Source organism: Plecotus auritus (assembly GCF_963455305.1).
Source record: "Plecotus auritus genome assembly, chromosome: 2".
NCBI classification, from domain to species: domain Eukaryota; kingdom Metazoa; phylum Chordata; class Mammalia; order Chiroptera; family Vespertilionidae; genus Plecotus; species Plecotus auritus.
The window spans coordinates 171,560,080-171,575,950 of NC_137771.1; the positions used below are offsets into that span (position 1 = coordinate 171,560,080).

Here is a 15,871-nt window from a genome sequence, read left to right on the forward strand (position 1 = left end):
GATCAGATTTAGTTTCTATTCAAATGTTCAAGATTAACTGTTTATTCACATAACTTATTTTGGATAGTGATAATAGCTGAGAAAATGGAGGGTGGTAGAAAAACATGCACATAAAATTATTGGAGCCCCAACTCTGGAGGCTTAATTTAAGCAACCTAACTGCTAGCCCAAGAATAGCTAGAATAAGAGTTCCATCATGCCTGACTTCTATCAAAAAAATGAATCCACATCCAGGAGTACTATGGAGACTGTTACCATGATCTCAAGGACTGTGGTTAAGAATTTGAAGTTAACAAACGTACATATTCTCTCACTTACTTAAGCCATATCTGTCATCTCTATGTTTGATTTTTTTTTTTTTTTTACCCTGGTGCTTTTACCTCTGTTTCTGCCAAACTTCAGCCTACTCTATGGGGAAGGTGAGAAAAACTGTAGTTAAGACAAATGTGAAGACTGTGAAAAAACTAAACATTCTCTTCAGAGTGAGATCCTAGTCAGAGAACAGTAGTGTTCAAAGTGCAAACTGTTAGAAAATATGGATATATGTACATCTGTACATGTATATAGTGTATAATATATATGTATATGTTATTGCTCATATGCAGAAATCTATCCATTTGAAGACAGCCCAGGTGGGTCAGTTTTTCTATTGGAAAATGATTCAGGGCCATTCAAAATCATTAGGGCTGGTGGGTAGAGTTAGATTCTACTCAATTAGGAATTATTTGCAGTCTTGAAGTCCACAAAACCAAATCAACAAAGCCTGAAGCATAATAGGGCCATTGTTTAGGATATTATGCTTATATGGAGTCAGAAGTACCTTTATATTTGAATTATTAACAGTTGGTTAACTGCACTGGTACCTCTTGGTTTTGAGTGACCCCTCCCCACCAAGTCTTCTGAGAATTTGGGGTGGCTTCTCTGGCTATTCAGATAAAGGGCCTTCTCCACAAGTGGACAGGTTTCCCCATAGGGACCATTACACATATACATATAAGTTCATACTTTCATCAGGCTTGTTAATAATTGGTTTAAAAATCACTCCACAGTATTGATAAATAGCTCTATATTTTCAAGGTGCAGAAGAATTCCACAGCCTTAATTATTTCAGTGTCTTGCTGGTCTGCCTTAAGTGTATCTTCTGGGTTTTAGTTGTCTTATTATTTTTTAAAATTTTCTGCAGTTATTCATTTTGTATGCACACAATGTCATTTTGTAAATGTAGGTTGTAAATATTTTATTTGTAAGTCAAATTCACTCATGTGTAATGTTGTAAAGTGATGACCTGCTGTCTTGTCATTACTATAGTAAATGTTATAAGTTATGGATTGAAACTTCAAAATGTACATCTCACAAGTTATTCATGCCTATAAATATACTATACTAAAGATGATTATTTCTGGTGGCCTTTTTGTTTTCTAATTAAAACCTTTGTTCAAAAAAGTAATTTTCTCTCTCTTTCCCCAAATTCATGAAAGCCTCTGACAAGGTAAAAATATTACAACACTTTTTGCCCAGGATTTTGGATAGAAAATAACAATTTTGTAGCCTGGAGAAGTATTCTAAGGCATTTTTTAATTTTTATATATTTTTAAATATATTTTTATTGATTTCAGAGAGTAAGGGAGAGGGAGAGAGAGATAGAAACATCAATGATGAGAGAGAATCATTGATCAGCTGCCTCCTGCATGGCCCCTACTGGGGATGGAGCCCACATGTGCCCTTTACCTGAATCAAACCTGGGACCCTTCAGTCCTCTGGCTGGAGCTCTATCCACTGAGCCAAACCGACTAGGGCAGTGGTCGGCAAACTCATTAGTCAACAGAGCGGCAAACTGCGGCTTGTGAGCCGCATGTGGTTCGCAAGCCGCAGTTTGCCGACCACTGGACTAAGGCCATTTATTTACTTATTTATTTATTTTTAAAATATGTTTTATTGATTTTTTTACAGAGAGGAAGGGAGAGGGATAGAGAGCCAGAAACATCAATGAGAGAAACTTCGATCAGCTGCCTCCTGCACACTCCCTACCGGGGATGTGCCCGCAACCAAGGTACATGCCCCTGACCGGAATGAACTGGGACCCTTCAGTCCGCAGGCCAACACTCTATCCACTGAGCCAAATGGGTCAGGGCCATTTTTTTATTTTTAAAAATGCTGAACAAGCCTCAGGTGTGAATTGTTAACTGCATTCTAGTGTTTCATGTGGCAACTTTGTTAGCAAATTGGCAGGCTGTTTGGGCTGGATCTCACAAGTTTATGAATCATACATAGTATGAACTCGAGGAATCTGGATTAGCCTACATAGATATGATCAGGCTTCGAAAGATTCTGCATGTGCCACCCAAGTGTCAGTTAGCTAGAGTGTTCAAATTGATTGGCTTATTTTGCCAATAAAAACAAAATGTTTTGCCCTAGCGGCAGTGGTCGGCAAACTCATTAGTCAACAGAGCCAAATATCAACAGTACAATTGAAATTTCTTTTGAGAGCCAAATTTTTTAAACTTAAACTTCTTCTAACGCCACTTCTTCAAAATAGACTCGTCCAGGCCGTGGTATTTTGTGGAAGAGCCACACTCAAGGGGCCAAAGAGCTGCATGTGGCTCGAGAGCCGCAGTTTGCCGACCACTGCCCTAGCCAGTTTGGCAGAGTGTCGGCCTGTGGACTCAAGGGTCCCGGGTTCGATTCCGGTTAAAGGTACATGCCTAGGTTGCAGGCTTGGTCCCCAGTAGGGGGCGTGCAGGATGCAGCCAATCAATGATTCCCTCTCTTTTCCTCTCCCTTCCTCTCTGAAATCAATAAAAATATATTTTTAAATATGTTTTAATATTTGGCTTCTATTTCACCAAGATTTACCATTTATTTAAAATGAGAAACAACTGTCAATGCACAGGCTCTTCACACTGGTTGGTCAGCACAATTTCTTCAGAGAAAACGCAGATATACATAAATAATATTGAAATGAAAGAGATCAATTTGATGAGCAACAATCATTAGCCCTACGGCTTTCTGGGTTATGTACCTTAAAGTATTGCCTTCTACACATAATGAGAATTTCCTCCTCTTTAAGAGATTTGTAAAGACCGAATACGCTTGGAATTTCAGATTGGCAGGCCAGATTACCCTCCTGGATAACCTTGATCCCAGTCAGTTCAGCCTCTACTCTCCTCCCTCTCATCAGCTGTACACGTGCTACATGCCAAGCACCTGAGCTACTCTAAGGGGAATAAACATACTCCTGCAGGACACACAGAGCCCACAGAGAAGGTAATGAACCTGCTGAGAGCTGTATAGTCCCGTGTGCAAATTACTGACATTGTCACGTAACGGATGCTGCGAAGTTAATAGAAAAATTGAGAAAAAGTCCCCGTCTTCGAGAACTTGCACTTCAGTTGGTGAAACCAGGTGGGGGGCGTGGCTAGTAACAAGCAAATAAAGACATGGTTGGCTAAGTAGTGGAGCTAATTAAGAAGACTGAGCTTTAAAAAGTGGGCAGGGTTTATATAGTCTCCGGGCTTTAAATTCTATCGGTCCCATGCAGAGGCAGCCAACATAAACATAAATCTCAGCAAGGTGCACTACCGCCACCTGACCCTCGTTACCTAGGCCCCAGTAGAGCGCGCAGTGAGCCAGCCGGCCGCCGGAAAAAGGCAGAAAGGGCGGGGCTCATGAGGTGACGTCACCAGAGCGCCGCAGTTCCGGCGCACTACAGCGTTTGGCGCGAATGTGGATTCCTGCACCATGGCGGCCGCAGATGCAGTTTTGGGGTCGTTGGTAAAGGGTCTGTACGACGTGCAGGCTTTCAAGTTTGGGAATTTCGTGCTGAAGAGCGGGCTCTCTTCCCCCGTCTACGTAGACCTGCGGGGCATCGTGTCTCGACCACGTCTTCTGAGTCAGGTGTCAGCCCGGAAAAGGGAAGAACTGGGCGGGTGGCGGAAAAGGGGATCAGGAGATGGAGGAAGGCGACTGGAGTTGGGTTGCCAATGGGAGCTAAGCAGGAGGGTCGACCCTACTGTCGGCCCGGGGAGTCAGTTTGAGAAACCCGGAGGCCAGGAACTGTTCGTTTTTTGGGGACCCAGAGAGCAGCCTGCTCTTTTACCCACCGACTTTGACACGTGGTTTGCAAGAGTTGGGACTCCAGTTTGGGGCCCTGTCTTGCATAGATGGGGTTGAAGGATTTCTGTGTATCTAACCTCGAGAAAGTTAGATGTGGGGGAGAGAGTAAAAGGTGGGTGTGGGAGGAAGTTAGTAGCTGTTCAAATACTTGGAAGGGCTGTTGCTTGGAACGAGGTTCCATTTTGCACTGTGTGACCAGGCGCAGGAATTAACGCCTGAGCGTGGGCATTTCATGGAGGGTTTCTTGTTTTTGTTTTTTGGTCAATATAAGGGAAAACTTTCTACAAATTAGAGATTACTAGCACAGTGCTTCTCAAACTTTGAGTATATATGAATCACCTGGAGATTTTGTTAAACTGTGTAATATGTTTGAGTAGATCTGAGTGAGGCAGGGCCTGCTGAGGTTATGCCCTTCTAATAAGCTGCCAGCCAAAGCTGCAGACCACATTCTGAGCAGAAGGGTCTAAATGTGCTGTTCAGTACAGTTGCTACTAGCCACATGTGAATTGAGCAATATGAATTTTTAAATTTAAATAGTCAGATGTTGCTAGTGACTATCATATTGGACAGTGCAGATAAAGAATATTTCCATCATCATAGAAGTTCTGTCTAGAAGACACATACGTTTCACCTGTCACTTAAGGATGTTTATGTTCACCCTTTGTATGCTTATTATGAAAAGGATTGGAGCACTAGTTAAAATGGCTTGGAAACTCAAACTACACAGAATCTTGCTGTGGTGCATTTCAGCAGTGCTGCTGAAAAAGTGAGTGACTAGGGGTTCTTCTAATGAAAAATTGATGTATTTTTTTTTAACAAGTAGTCAGTTGACAGGTGACTAAAAACTATTTTTTGATACTAGGTCTTGGTGTGGGTGTGACTTTTGGTAGTTAATTTGGAAGGAGTTCAAAACATTGAGAGACCTCGGTATAATAGAACTTCTTTCATGTCTACTTTATATGAAGGGTTTCTCAATATTTCTATCCAAAAAAAGCTGTAGAATTTACACTAACTCTAACTTCCTAGTAGTACTATTGAACTACAGTAGATACATAAACTAGTGCAAGGAGGAAAAGTACTGTTCATCTCACTAAAAAATGCATTTCTGAAATAATCAGTTTTTATGCTATCAAAATTTGAAAATTACGTTTTTATTAATCTTATGCTCATAACAATTGTACATGATAACTCAATACAGAAGAATTTTTAACACTTAGAGACGTACAGTCACAGGAAATGGTTTTAATTTACAATTTTAAATTTCAATTTGTATATCTTTGTTGTAAAGAACTAGTATGGAAATGATCAATAAAAGTTTTTCAGACATAAATATATATTGCATTAGAATAAATTTTTTTGGAAATAATGGAATGAAAATGTAAGTTCCGTAGGCTTTTCCAGCTATCATAGCCTAGCATTTTTTTTTAATGGAGATGTTGAGTGTCAAATCACTATAGCATTTGGATCCCATTATATTCACTTAAAAGAGTGATGTAGCAGTTCTATATAATACGTTAATGTTTTCGGTACTTTAGAAATTACATCTTTTGCAACGTAAAAATAGTCATAGATTTTTTTCATCTGAGCAAAAATTTTGAAGACATGATCAGTAAGCAACTCTGAGTGCTTGTTTGCTTCTCTTTTTTTTAAATAAGGTGGTGTTCAGTAGGAGTATGCATTCTAGCATTAATATGTGATGATTTATGTGGAAAGGGTATTATAAAATAATAGGTTCTGTATTATGAAACTTTTCTCATTCTTTTACATTTTTGTATATTCTTCCATTGGTTTTTTTGAGGTATAATTGACATATAACATTAATTTCAGGTGTACAACAATCCTATCTAATAAAAGAGTAATATGCAAATTCACCACCACTCTAACACACAAGATGGCTGCCTCCATGTGGACACAAGATAGCCGCTACAAGATGGCCTGCAGGGGAGGGCAGTTGTGGGTGATCAGGCCAGCAGGGAGGGCAGTTAGGGGTGACCAGGCTGGCAGGGGAGGGCAGTTAGGGGTAATCGGGCCAGCAGGGGAGGACAGTTAGGGGTAATCGGGCGGGCAGGGGAGTAGTTAGGCATCGATCAGGCTGGCAGGGGAGTGGTTAGAGGGTGATCAGGCTAGCAGGCAGAAGCGGTTAGGGGCAATCAGGCAGCCAGGCAGAAAAGTGGTTGGGAACCAGCAGTCCTGGATTGTGAGAGGGATGTCCGACTGCCCGTTTAGGCCTGATCCCATTGGGTCCCAGATTGGAGAGGGTACAGGCTGGGCTGAGGGACACACACACACACCGTGCACAAATTTTGTGCACTGGGCCTCGAGTGATTTAATAATTGTAAATATTGCAAAGTGATCACGGCAATAAGGCTAGTTAATATCCATCACCATACATACTTAAATATTTTTTCTGGTGACAACTTTTACTGTCTACCCTTTTAGCAACTTTCAAATATGCAATACAGTATTAGTAACTATAGTCACCATGCTGCACATACATCCCGTGACATTTATTTTATAACTGCAAGATTGTACCTTTTGGGCACCTTCACCCATTTCATTCATCACACCCGTCCCCAACTCCCACCTCTGGAAACCACCAATCTCTTCACTATACCTATAAATTTGGCCTTTCTTTTTTTGTTGTTTCTTTGTTTTAGACTCCACTTATAAGTAAGATTATATAGTATTTGTCTTTTTCTGTCTGACTTATGTCTTTTGATGGATGTTTAGGTTGCTTCCATATCATGGCTATTGTAAATAATCCTGTAATGAACATAGAGTGTGTATATTATTTTTAATTAGTGTTTTTGCTTTCTTCAGATAAACACCCAGAAGTGGAATTGCTGGGTCAAATGGGAGTTCTATTTTTAATTATTTTTGAGGAACCTCCATACTGTTTTCCATAGTGGCTGCACTGATCTACATTCCCAACAATGATGCACAAGGGTTCCCTTTTCTCCACATCCTTGCTAACAGTTGTTTGTTTGATTTATTGATGGAAGATAGCCATTCTGACAGGTGTGAGGTGATATCTCATTGTGGTTTTAATTTGCACTTCCCTGATGATTAGTGATGTTGAGAATCTTTTCATATGTCTGTTGGCCATTTGTATGTCCTTTTTGGAGAAATGTCTATTTGGGACCTCTGTCCATATTTTAATCAGTTTTTTCAGTGTTAAGTTATATAAGTTTCTTATACAGTATATTTTGAATATTAACCTCTTAGTGGATATATCATTGGCGAATATTTTCTCTCATTCAGTAGATTTTCTTTTCGTTTTGTTGATGGTTTCATTCACTGTGCAAAACTTTTCAGTTTGATATAGTCACACTTGTTTATATATATTTTTTTTGTTTCCCTTGTCCATTGAGACATATCAAAAAAAAATATTACTAAGAGTGATGTCAAAGAGTTTATTGCCTATTTTTCTTTTAGGAGTTTTATGGTTTCAGTTCTTACATTCAAGTATTTAATCCATTTTGAGTTTATTCTTGTAAGAGTTTGTTGGTGTAAGAAAGTGATCCAGTTTCATTTTTTGCATCTATCTGTTCGGTTTTCCCAGCGGTATTTATTGAAGAGCTATCCTTATCCCATTGTATATTCTTACCCCCTTTGTTGTAAATTAATTGACCATATTTCTGAGTTCTCTGTTCTGTTACATTAATCTATCTGTCTGTTTTCATGCCAGTACCATACCATTTTGATTACAGTATCCTTGTATAATTTGATATCAGGTAGCGTGATACTTCCAACTTTGTTCTTTCTCTATTGCTTTGGCTCTTTGGGGTCTTGTGGTTCTGTATAAATTTTAGGGTTATTTGTTCTAGTTCTGTGAAAAATGCCATTGCTATTTTTATAGGGATTGCATCAAATATATAGATTGCTTTGGGAAATATGAACATTTTAATGGTGTTAATTTTTCCAATCCACAAACACATCCATTTATTTGTGTCTTCGTTTTCTTCCATCAGTGTCATACAGTTTTCAAAGTATAGGTCTTTTTACCTCCACTAAATTTATTCCTAGGTATTTTGTTCCTTTTGTTGCCACTGTAAATGAGACTTTTTTTTTAATTTAAAAATGTTTTATTGTTTCCAGAGATAGGGGGAAGGGAGAGGGAGAGAGATTTTTTTATGCATTCATCGGTTGCTTCTTGTATGTGCCCTGACTGGAGATGAACCTGCAACCTTGGTGCATCTGGTCGATGCTCCAACTCAACTGAGCTACCCAGCCAGGGCGGGATTATTTTCCTAATTTCTTTTTCTGATAGTTCATTGTTAATATATAAAAATGTAACAAATTTTTGAAGATTAATTTTGTATCCTGCAACTTTATTGAATTCATTTATTAGTTGTAGTTGTTTTTTGGTATAATCTTTATTGTTCTCGCTATATAGTATCATGTTATCTGCAAACAGTAAGTTTTATTTCTTTGTTTTCAATTTGGAAGTCTTTTATTTCTTTTTCTCTTTAATTGCTAAGGTTAGGACTTCCGTACTATGTCAAGTAAAAGTGGTGAGAGTAGACATCCTTGTCTTGTTCCCAGTTTGGGAGATAAAGCTTAGCAGTTTTTCACCTTTGAATATAATGTTAGCTGTGGTTTTGTCTTGTATGGCCTTTATTATGTGGAGTTATGTTTCCCTATATCCACTTTGCTGAGAGTTTTTATCATAAATTAAAGTTGGATTTTTTCAAATGCTTTTCTGCATTTGACAAAATCCGATATGATGGTATGATTTTTTATTTTTTTATTTTTTTTTGTTAGTCTTCATTTTTTTTCAGTTTTTAAATAAATCTTTACTCAGATTATTACAATTATTTCTCCTTTTTCCCCCCATAGCTCCCCTCCACCCATTTCCCACCCCACCTTCTGCCCTTACCTCCCCCCCCCACTGTCCTCATCCATAGGTGTATGATTTTTGTCCAGTCTCTTCATGAACCCCCCATACCCCTTTCCCCCTGAGAATTATCAGTCCACTCCCTTTCTATGCCCCTGATTCTATTATATTCACCAGATTATTCTGTCCCTCAGGTTTTTAATTCACTTGATTTTTAGGTTCACTTGTTGATAGATATGTATTTGTTGTTCATAATTTTTATCTTTACTTTTTTCTTCTTCCTCTTCTTTAAGAATACCTTTCAGCATTTCATATAATACTGGTTTGGTGGTGATGAACTCCTTTAGCTTTTTCTTGTCTGTGAAACTCTTTATCTGCCCTTCAATTCTGAATGATAGCTTTGCTGGGTAGAGTAATCTTGGTTGTAGGTTCTTGCTATTCATCACATTGAAAATTTCTTGCCACTCCCGTCTGGCCTGCATAGTTTCTGTTGAGAAGTCAGCTGACAGTCGTATGGGTGCTCCCTTGTAGGAAACTAACTGTTTTTCTCTTGCTGCTTTTAATATTCTCTCTTTGTCTTTTGCTCTTGGCATTTTAATTATGATTTGTCTTGGTGTGGTCCTCTTTGGATTCCTTTTGTTTGGGGTTCTGTGGGCTTCCTGGACTTGTAAGTCTATTTCTTTCACCAGGTGGGGGAAATTTTCGGTCATTATTTCTTCAAATAGGTTTTCAGTATCTTGCTCTCTCTCTTCTTCTGGCACCCCCATAATTCTGATGTTGGTATGCTTGAAGTTGTCCCAGAGTCTTCTTACATTATCTTCAACTTTTTGGATTTTTTTTTTTTTTGCTTTTTCGGTTGAGTGTTTTTTGCTTCTTTGTATTTCAATTCTTTGACTTGATTTTTGTGTTCCTCTTGTCTGTTTTTGGGTCTCTGTATAATATTTTTTATTTCAGTCAATGTATGTTTAATTTCTAGTTGGTCCTTTTTCATATCTTCGAGGGTCTCGTTATATTTATAGGCCTTTTCTAGGATATTCTTAAAAAGCCTTATAACCGTGGTTTTGAATTCTATATCTAGTCGTTTGTTTTCCTCCATTTCTTTCGTTTGTGATCTGATTCTTTGACGCCGCATTTTCACTGCATCCCTGAGTTGGTAAGGTAGATTTGTGTGCTAGGTTTCCAATATGGCCCAGTGGGTCTGCCTCCCCAGTTAACCTGAGGTAAACACTCTTGGTGCACCCCTTTGTGGACTGTGTGTACAGCCTTGTTGTAATTAAGTCTTGATTGTTGTTGGTATCACTGGGAAGAATTGACCTCCAGGCCAGTTGGCTGTAAGGATCAGCTGTGTCTATGCTGGGAGAAGTTTGGTGCTGGAGACAGCCTTATAGGATTAGACTTGCCAAATTGCAATAGCCTCTGTGCTCAGCTTGGATGGGGTGGAGTCTCAGTCTTGGCTTCCTGTCAGCCTTGCCCTTGCGCGCACGTGCGTGCCTTCAGACCTCTGCCTTCCCGGCTCCCGAGTCTCTGCCCGAGAGTCCAGACTCCCCCCACAAGAGCGTGGGTCCCCAGGGGCTCGCCTGGAACTGGGGTTCACTGCGGTCAGAACTGGGGCTCAGTGCAGTCAGGAGCCTCTGACTCCCTTTCACTAGGGAAAGCCTGTGGCAACCTCCGCAGCCTTTGTGCGCACTGGCGCGCGTGCGCTTTCAGTCCTCCGCCTTCCCCGGCTCCCGAGTCTCCGCCCGAGAGTCCAGACTCCCCCCACAAGAGCGTGGGTCCCCAGGGGCTCGCCTGGAACTGGGGTTCACTGCAGTCAGAACTGGGGCTCAGTGCAGGCAGGAGCCTCTGACTCCCTTCCACTAGGGAAAGCCTGTGGCAACCTCCGCAGCCTTTGTGCGCACTGGTGCGCGCGCGCCTTCAGACCTCTGCCTTCCCCGGCTCCCGAGTCTCCGCCCGAGATTCCAGACTCCCCCCCCATAAGAGCGTGGGTCCCCAGAGGCTCGCCCGGAACTGGGGTTCAGTGCAGTCAGAACTGGGGTTCAGTGCGGTCGGGGGCTTCCTTCCCCCTTCCGCCAGAGAAAGTCAGCCAGGCTCTCAGCCGCCCTTCCTCTCTGCGCGCACAAAGACCCTTTGCCGTACCTCCAATTCTCTGTGAGCTTTTCTCTTTCCTTCTAGTTGTAGAATTTTCACTCAGCCAGCTTTCCTGTGGTTCTGGATGGTGTCCGTTCTGTCTTTTAGTTGTAGTTTTGAAATTGTTGTGCAAGGCAGCAGTTTAGGTGTTTACCTATGCCGCCATCTTGGTTTCTCCTCGATTTTTTATTTTTGTAAATCCTAACTTTAGGATATTTTTTCAATTGATTTTTGGAGGTGGAGAGGGGCGGAGAGAGAAATATCAATTGGTTGCCTCCTGCATGCGCCCCGACCAGGGCCAGGGATCTAACCTGCAATCCAGGTACGTACTCCAACCACTGAACTACATCGGCCAGGGCATGTTCATATGATTTCTATCCCTCATTTTTTTTTATGTGGTGTATCATGTTAATTGCTATGTGGATGTTAAACTAACCTTGTATCATGGTTATAAATCTTACTTGATCATGGTATATGGCTTTTATATTGTATTGCTGAATGCAGTTTGCTATTATTTTGTTGAGGATTTTTTCATCTAAGTTCATCAGGGATATTGGCCAATAATTTTCTTTTTTTGTAGTGTCTTTGTCTGATTTTGGTATGGAGTAATGCTGGTCACGTAAAATGAGTTTAGGAGCCATCCCTCCTCTTAAATTATTTTTAATAGTTTGAGAAGAGTAGGTATTAATTTTTTGAAAGTTTGGTAAAAATTTACCTGTGAAGACATCTGGTCCAAGGCTTTTGTTTATTGGGAGTATTTTTTATTACTGCTTTAACTTCATTAGTGGGAGGAAGTATCTTCTAAGTTTCTTTTTCTTCCTGATTCAGCCTTGGAAAATTGTATGTTTCTAGGAACTTAACCATTTCTTCCAGGTTGTCCAATGTGTTGGCATATGATTGTTCGTAGTATTTCCTTATTTTAAATCCTTTGTATTTCTGTGACGTCAGTTGTCACTTCTCTTTCACTTCAGATTTTACTTATTTGGGCCCTCTCTGTTTCTTGATAAGTCTGGCTAAAGGGTTATCAGTTTTTTTCATGGATCTTTTCAGTTGTGTTTTCAGTCTGTATCTTGTTTATTCCTTCTCATCTTTATTGTTTCCTTCCTTCTACTCACTTTGCGCTTTGTTTTTTGTTTTTTGGGGTTTTTTTTAGTTTTGTTAGGTGTAAGATTAGATTATTTGAGTTTTTTTGTTTGTTTCTTGAGGTAGGCCTGCTACAAAATTCCCTTTTATAACTGCTTTGGCTTTGTCACTCAGATTTGGGGTCATTGTGTTTTCATTTGTCTCATGGTATCTTTTTATTTCTTCCTTGATCTCATTGTTAACCCAGTCACTGTTTAGTAGCATTATGTTTAGCCACCACGTATTTGTGTGTTTTTCAGTTTTCTTTTTGTAATTGAATTCTAGTTTTATACCATTGTGATATGAGAAGATATGAGACTTGTTTTGTGGCCTAACCTGGTTTATCCTGGAAAATGTTGCATGTGCACTTGAGTGCATGTTCTGTTGCTTTTGGGGGAAATGTCCTAAAAATATTAAGTCCATATGGTCTAATGTGCCATATAAGATCACTGTTTCCTTGTTGATTTTTTGACTGGAAGATCTATCCATTGATGTCAATGGGGTGTTAAAGAGGCCTCTACTATGACTATATTACTATTGATACTCCTTTTCTTCCTATATTTGCTTCCTATATTGGGTGCAGAGATGTTTATAAAGGTTATATCCTTTTGCTGGATTGATCCATTTATCATTTTGAAATGCTGTTCTTTGTCTCTTGTTCCAGCCTTTGTTTCAAAAAGTCTGTTTTGTCTGATATGAGTATTCCTCCCCAAGCTTTTTTGCTTGTTTGTTTCTATTTGCATGGAATATCTTTTTCCATACTTTTACTTTCAGCTGGGTTGACTTTCGATCTGAAATGGGTCTCTGATAGGTAGCATTTGTATGGTTTTTTAAAAAAATATATATTTTTATTGATTTCAGAGAAGAAGGGAGAGGGAGAGAGAGAAGCATCAGTGATGAGAGAGAATCACTGATAGGCTGCCTCCTGTACTCCCCCAACTGGGGATCAAACCTGCAACCCAGGCATGTACCTTTGGCCAGAATCAAACCCGGGACCCTTCAGTCCGCAGGCTGATGCTCTATCCATGGAGCCAAACCAGCTAGGGCTGGTATTGTTTTGTGTGTGTGTGTGTGTGTGTGTGTGTGTGTGTGTGTGTGTGTGTGTGTGTTTAATCCCTTTAACAATATATGTCTTTGATTGGAGCATTTAGTCTATTTACATTTAAAATAATTATTTACAGGTACGTAATCATTGCCATTTTATTAATTGTTTACTGATTTAAAATTTTTTATCTTCACCCGGGGATATTTTTCCCATTGATTTTTAGAGAAAGTGTAAGGGAGAGGGAGAGACAGAGAGAAACACCGATGTGAGAGAGACACATCGATTGGTTCCCTCCCGCATGTCCCCAATTAGGGCCAGGAGGCTGCAACCAAGGTATATGCCCTTGACCGGAATCAAACCTGGGACCCTTCAGTTCACAGGCTGACACTCTACCCACTGAGCCAAATCGGCTAGGGCTGCTAATTGTTTTTGTAGTTCCTCTCTGTTCCTTTCTTGTTCTTTTGCTCTTTTCTATGTTGATGATTTTATGTTGTGTTGTGTGTGTTTTTATTCCTTTCTCTTTATTTCTTGTATATTTCTTGTAGACTTTTGGTTTATGGTTACCATGTGCTTCATTATACTAAGCTATGTTTATAACAGCCTATTGTAAGTTTAGTCACCTAAGTTCAAACACATTCTAAAACCACTATAATTTCTACATTCCCACAAACATTTATGTTTTTGTCATTATTTTTTACTTCTGTGTGTTTGTGTGTATTCCTTAATTTATTGTGTAATCACACATGATCTTCCTACATTTGCCTTTTAACTTTCTAACTAGCTTTATAGTTGGTTCTGCTATAAACACTGTGTTTGTCTTTGTTAGTAAGAATTGTTCTTATGGAGGAAACAAAGATGACGACATAGGTAAACACCTAAACTGCTGCCTCGCACAACAGTTTCAAAACTACAACTAAAAGACAAAGCGGACATCATCCAGAACCACAGGAAGGCTGGCTGAGTGGAAATTCTACAACTGGAAGGAAAGAGAAAAGCACACTGAGACTCAGAGGAGCTACAGGAGGCAGAGGTACTAAGACGCGCGTGGAGAGGACTGGCAACTGAGTGAGCGGCTAGCTTTCTCAAGAGGGAGGGAGACAAAAGCTCCCGACTGCGCTGAACTCCATTTCCGGGTGAGACTCTGGGGACCCAGACACATACGGGGTGAAACTGGACTGTCAGGAAAGAGAAAAGCACACTGAGACTCAGAGGAACTGCGGAAGGCAGAGGTACCGAGGCACGCACGCGGAGAGGGCGGGCAACTGAGTACGTGGCTGGCTTTCTCAAGCGGGAAGGAGACAAAAGCTCCCGACTGCTCTGAACTCCAGTTCCGGGCGAGACTCTGGGGACCCAGACTCATTCGGGGAGAAACTGGACTGTCTGGCAGCGGGCGAAACTCGAGGGCAGCTTTCTCTCAGAGGTGCTTGCAGCGATTACCACAGGACACTGAGATACAGGGGCCTATTAGGGCAGGGCTGATGGGAAACCAATGCTGTCTGCTCCGCCCTGAGACTCCGCCCCATCCAAGCTGAGCACAGAGGCTCTTGCAAGTCTTGTCTCATAAGGGTGTCTCCAGCACAGAAGTTCTCCCAGCGTAGACACAGCTGATCCTCACAGCCAATTGGCCTGGAGGTCAATTCCTCCCAGTGATACCAACAACAATCAAGGCTTAACTACAACAAGACTGTGCACACAGCCCACAAAAGGGTGCACCAAAAGTGTCCACCTCGGGTAACTGGGGAGGCTGAGCCACTGGACCCTATAGGACACCTAGCACACAAAGCCACTCTATCAACTCAGGGAAGCAGCCAAAATGCGGAGACAAAGAAACAGATCACAAATGAAAGAAATGGAGGAAAGCAAACGACTGGATATAGAGTTCAAAACCACGGTTATAAGGTTTTTCAAGAATTTTCTTTAAAAAGCCGATAAATTTAGCGAGAGCCTCGAGGATATGAAAAAGGACCAACTAGAAATTAAGCATACACTGACTGAAATAAAAAATATTATACAGAGATCTAAAAGCAGACTAGAGGATCGCAAGAATCAAGTCAAAGATTTGAAATACAAAGAAGCAAAAAACACTCAACCGAAAAAGCAAAAAGCAAAAAAAAAAAAAATCCAAAAAGCTGAAGATAATGTAAGAGGGCTCTGGGACAACTTCAAGCGTACCAACATCAGAATTATGGGGGTGCCAGAAGAAGAGAGAGAGCAAGATACTGAAAACCTATTTGAAGAAATAATGACCGAAAATTTCCCCCACCTGGTGAAAGAAATAGACTTACAAGTCCAGGAAGTGCAGAGAACCCCAAACAAAAGGAATCCAAAGAGGACCACACCAAGACACATCATAATTAAAATGCCAAGAGCAAAAAACAAAATATTAAAAGCAGCAAGAGAAAAACAGTTAGTTACCTACAAGGGAGCACCCATACGATTGTCAGCTGATTTTTCAACAGAAACTATGCAGACCAGAAGGGAGTGGCAAGAAATATTCAAAGTGATGAATAGCAAGAACCTACAACCAAGATTACCCAGCAAAGCTGTCATTCAGAATGGAAGGTCAGATAAAGAGCTTCACAGATAAGAAAAAGCTAAAGGAGTTCATCACCACCAAACCAGTATTA

General features: G+C 40.5%; 1 protein-coding gene across 1 annotated transcript in view; it reads left to right on the plus strand.

Annotated features, from left to right (window-relative positions):
• Positions 1-3,692: 3,692 nt before the first annotated feature.
• UMPS (uridine monophosphate synthetase) overlaps positions 3,693-15,871 on the plus strand; it is a 28,762-nt gene continuing 16,583 nt past the window's right edge. The window contains exon 1 of the mRNA XM_080657369.1: positions 3,693-3,894. Coding sequence (XP_080513495.1) covers positions 3,739-3,894 — 156 coding nt within the window. The 5' untranslated portion in view covers positions 3,693-3,738. The remainder of the gene's footprint in view (positions 3,895-15,871) is intronic.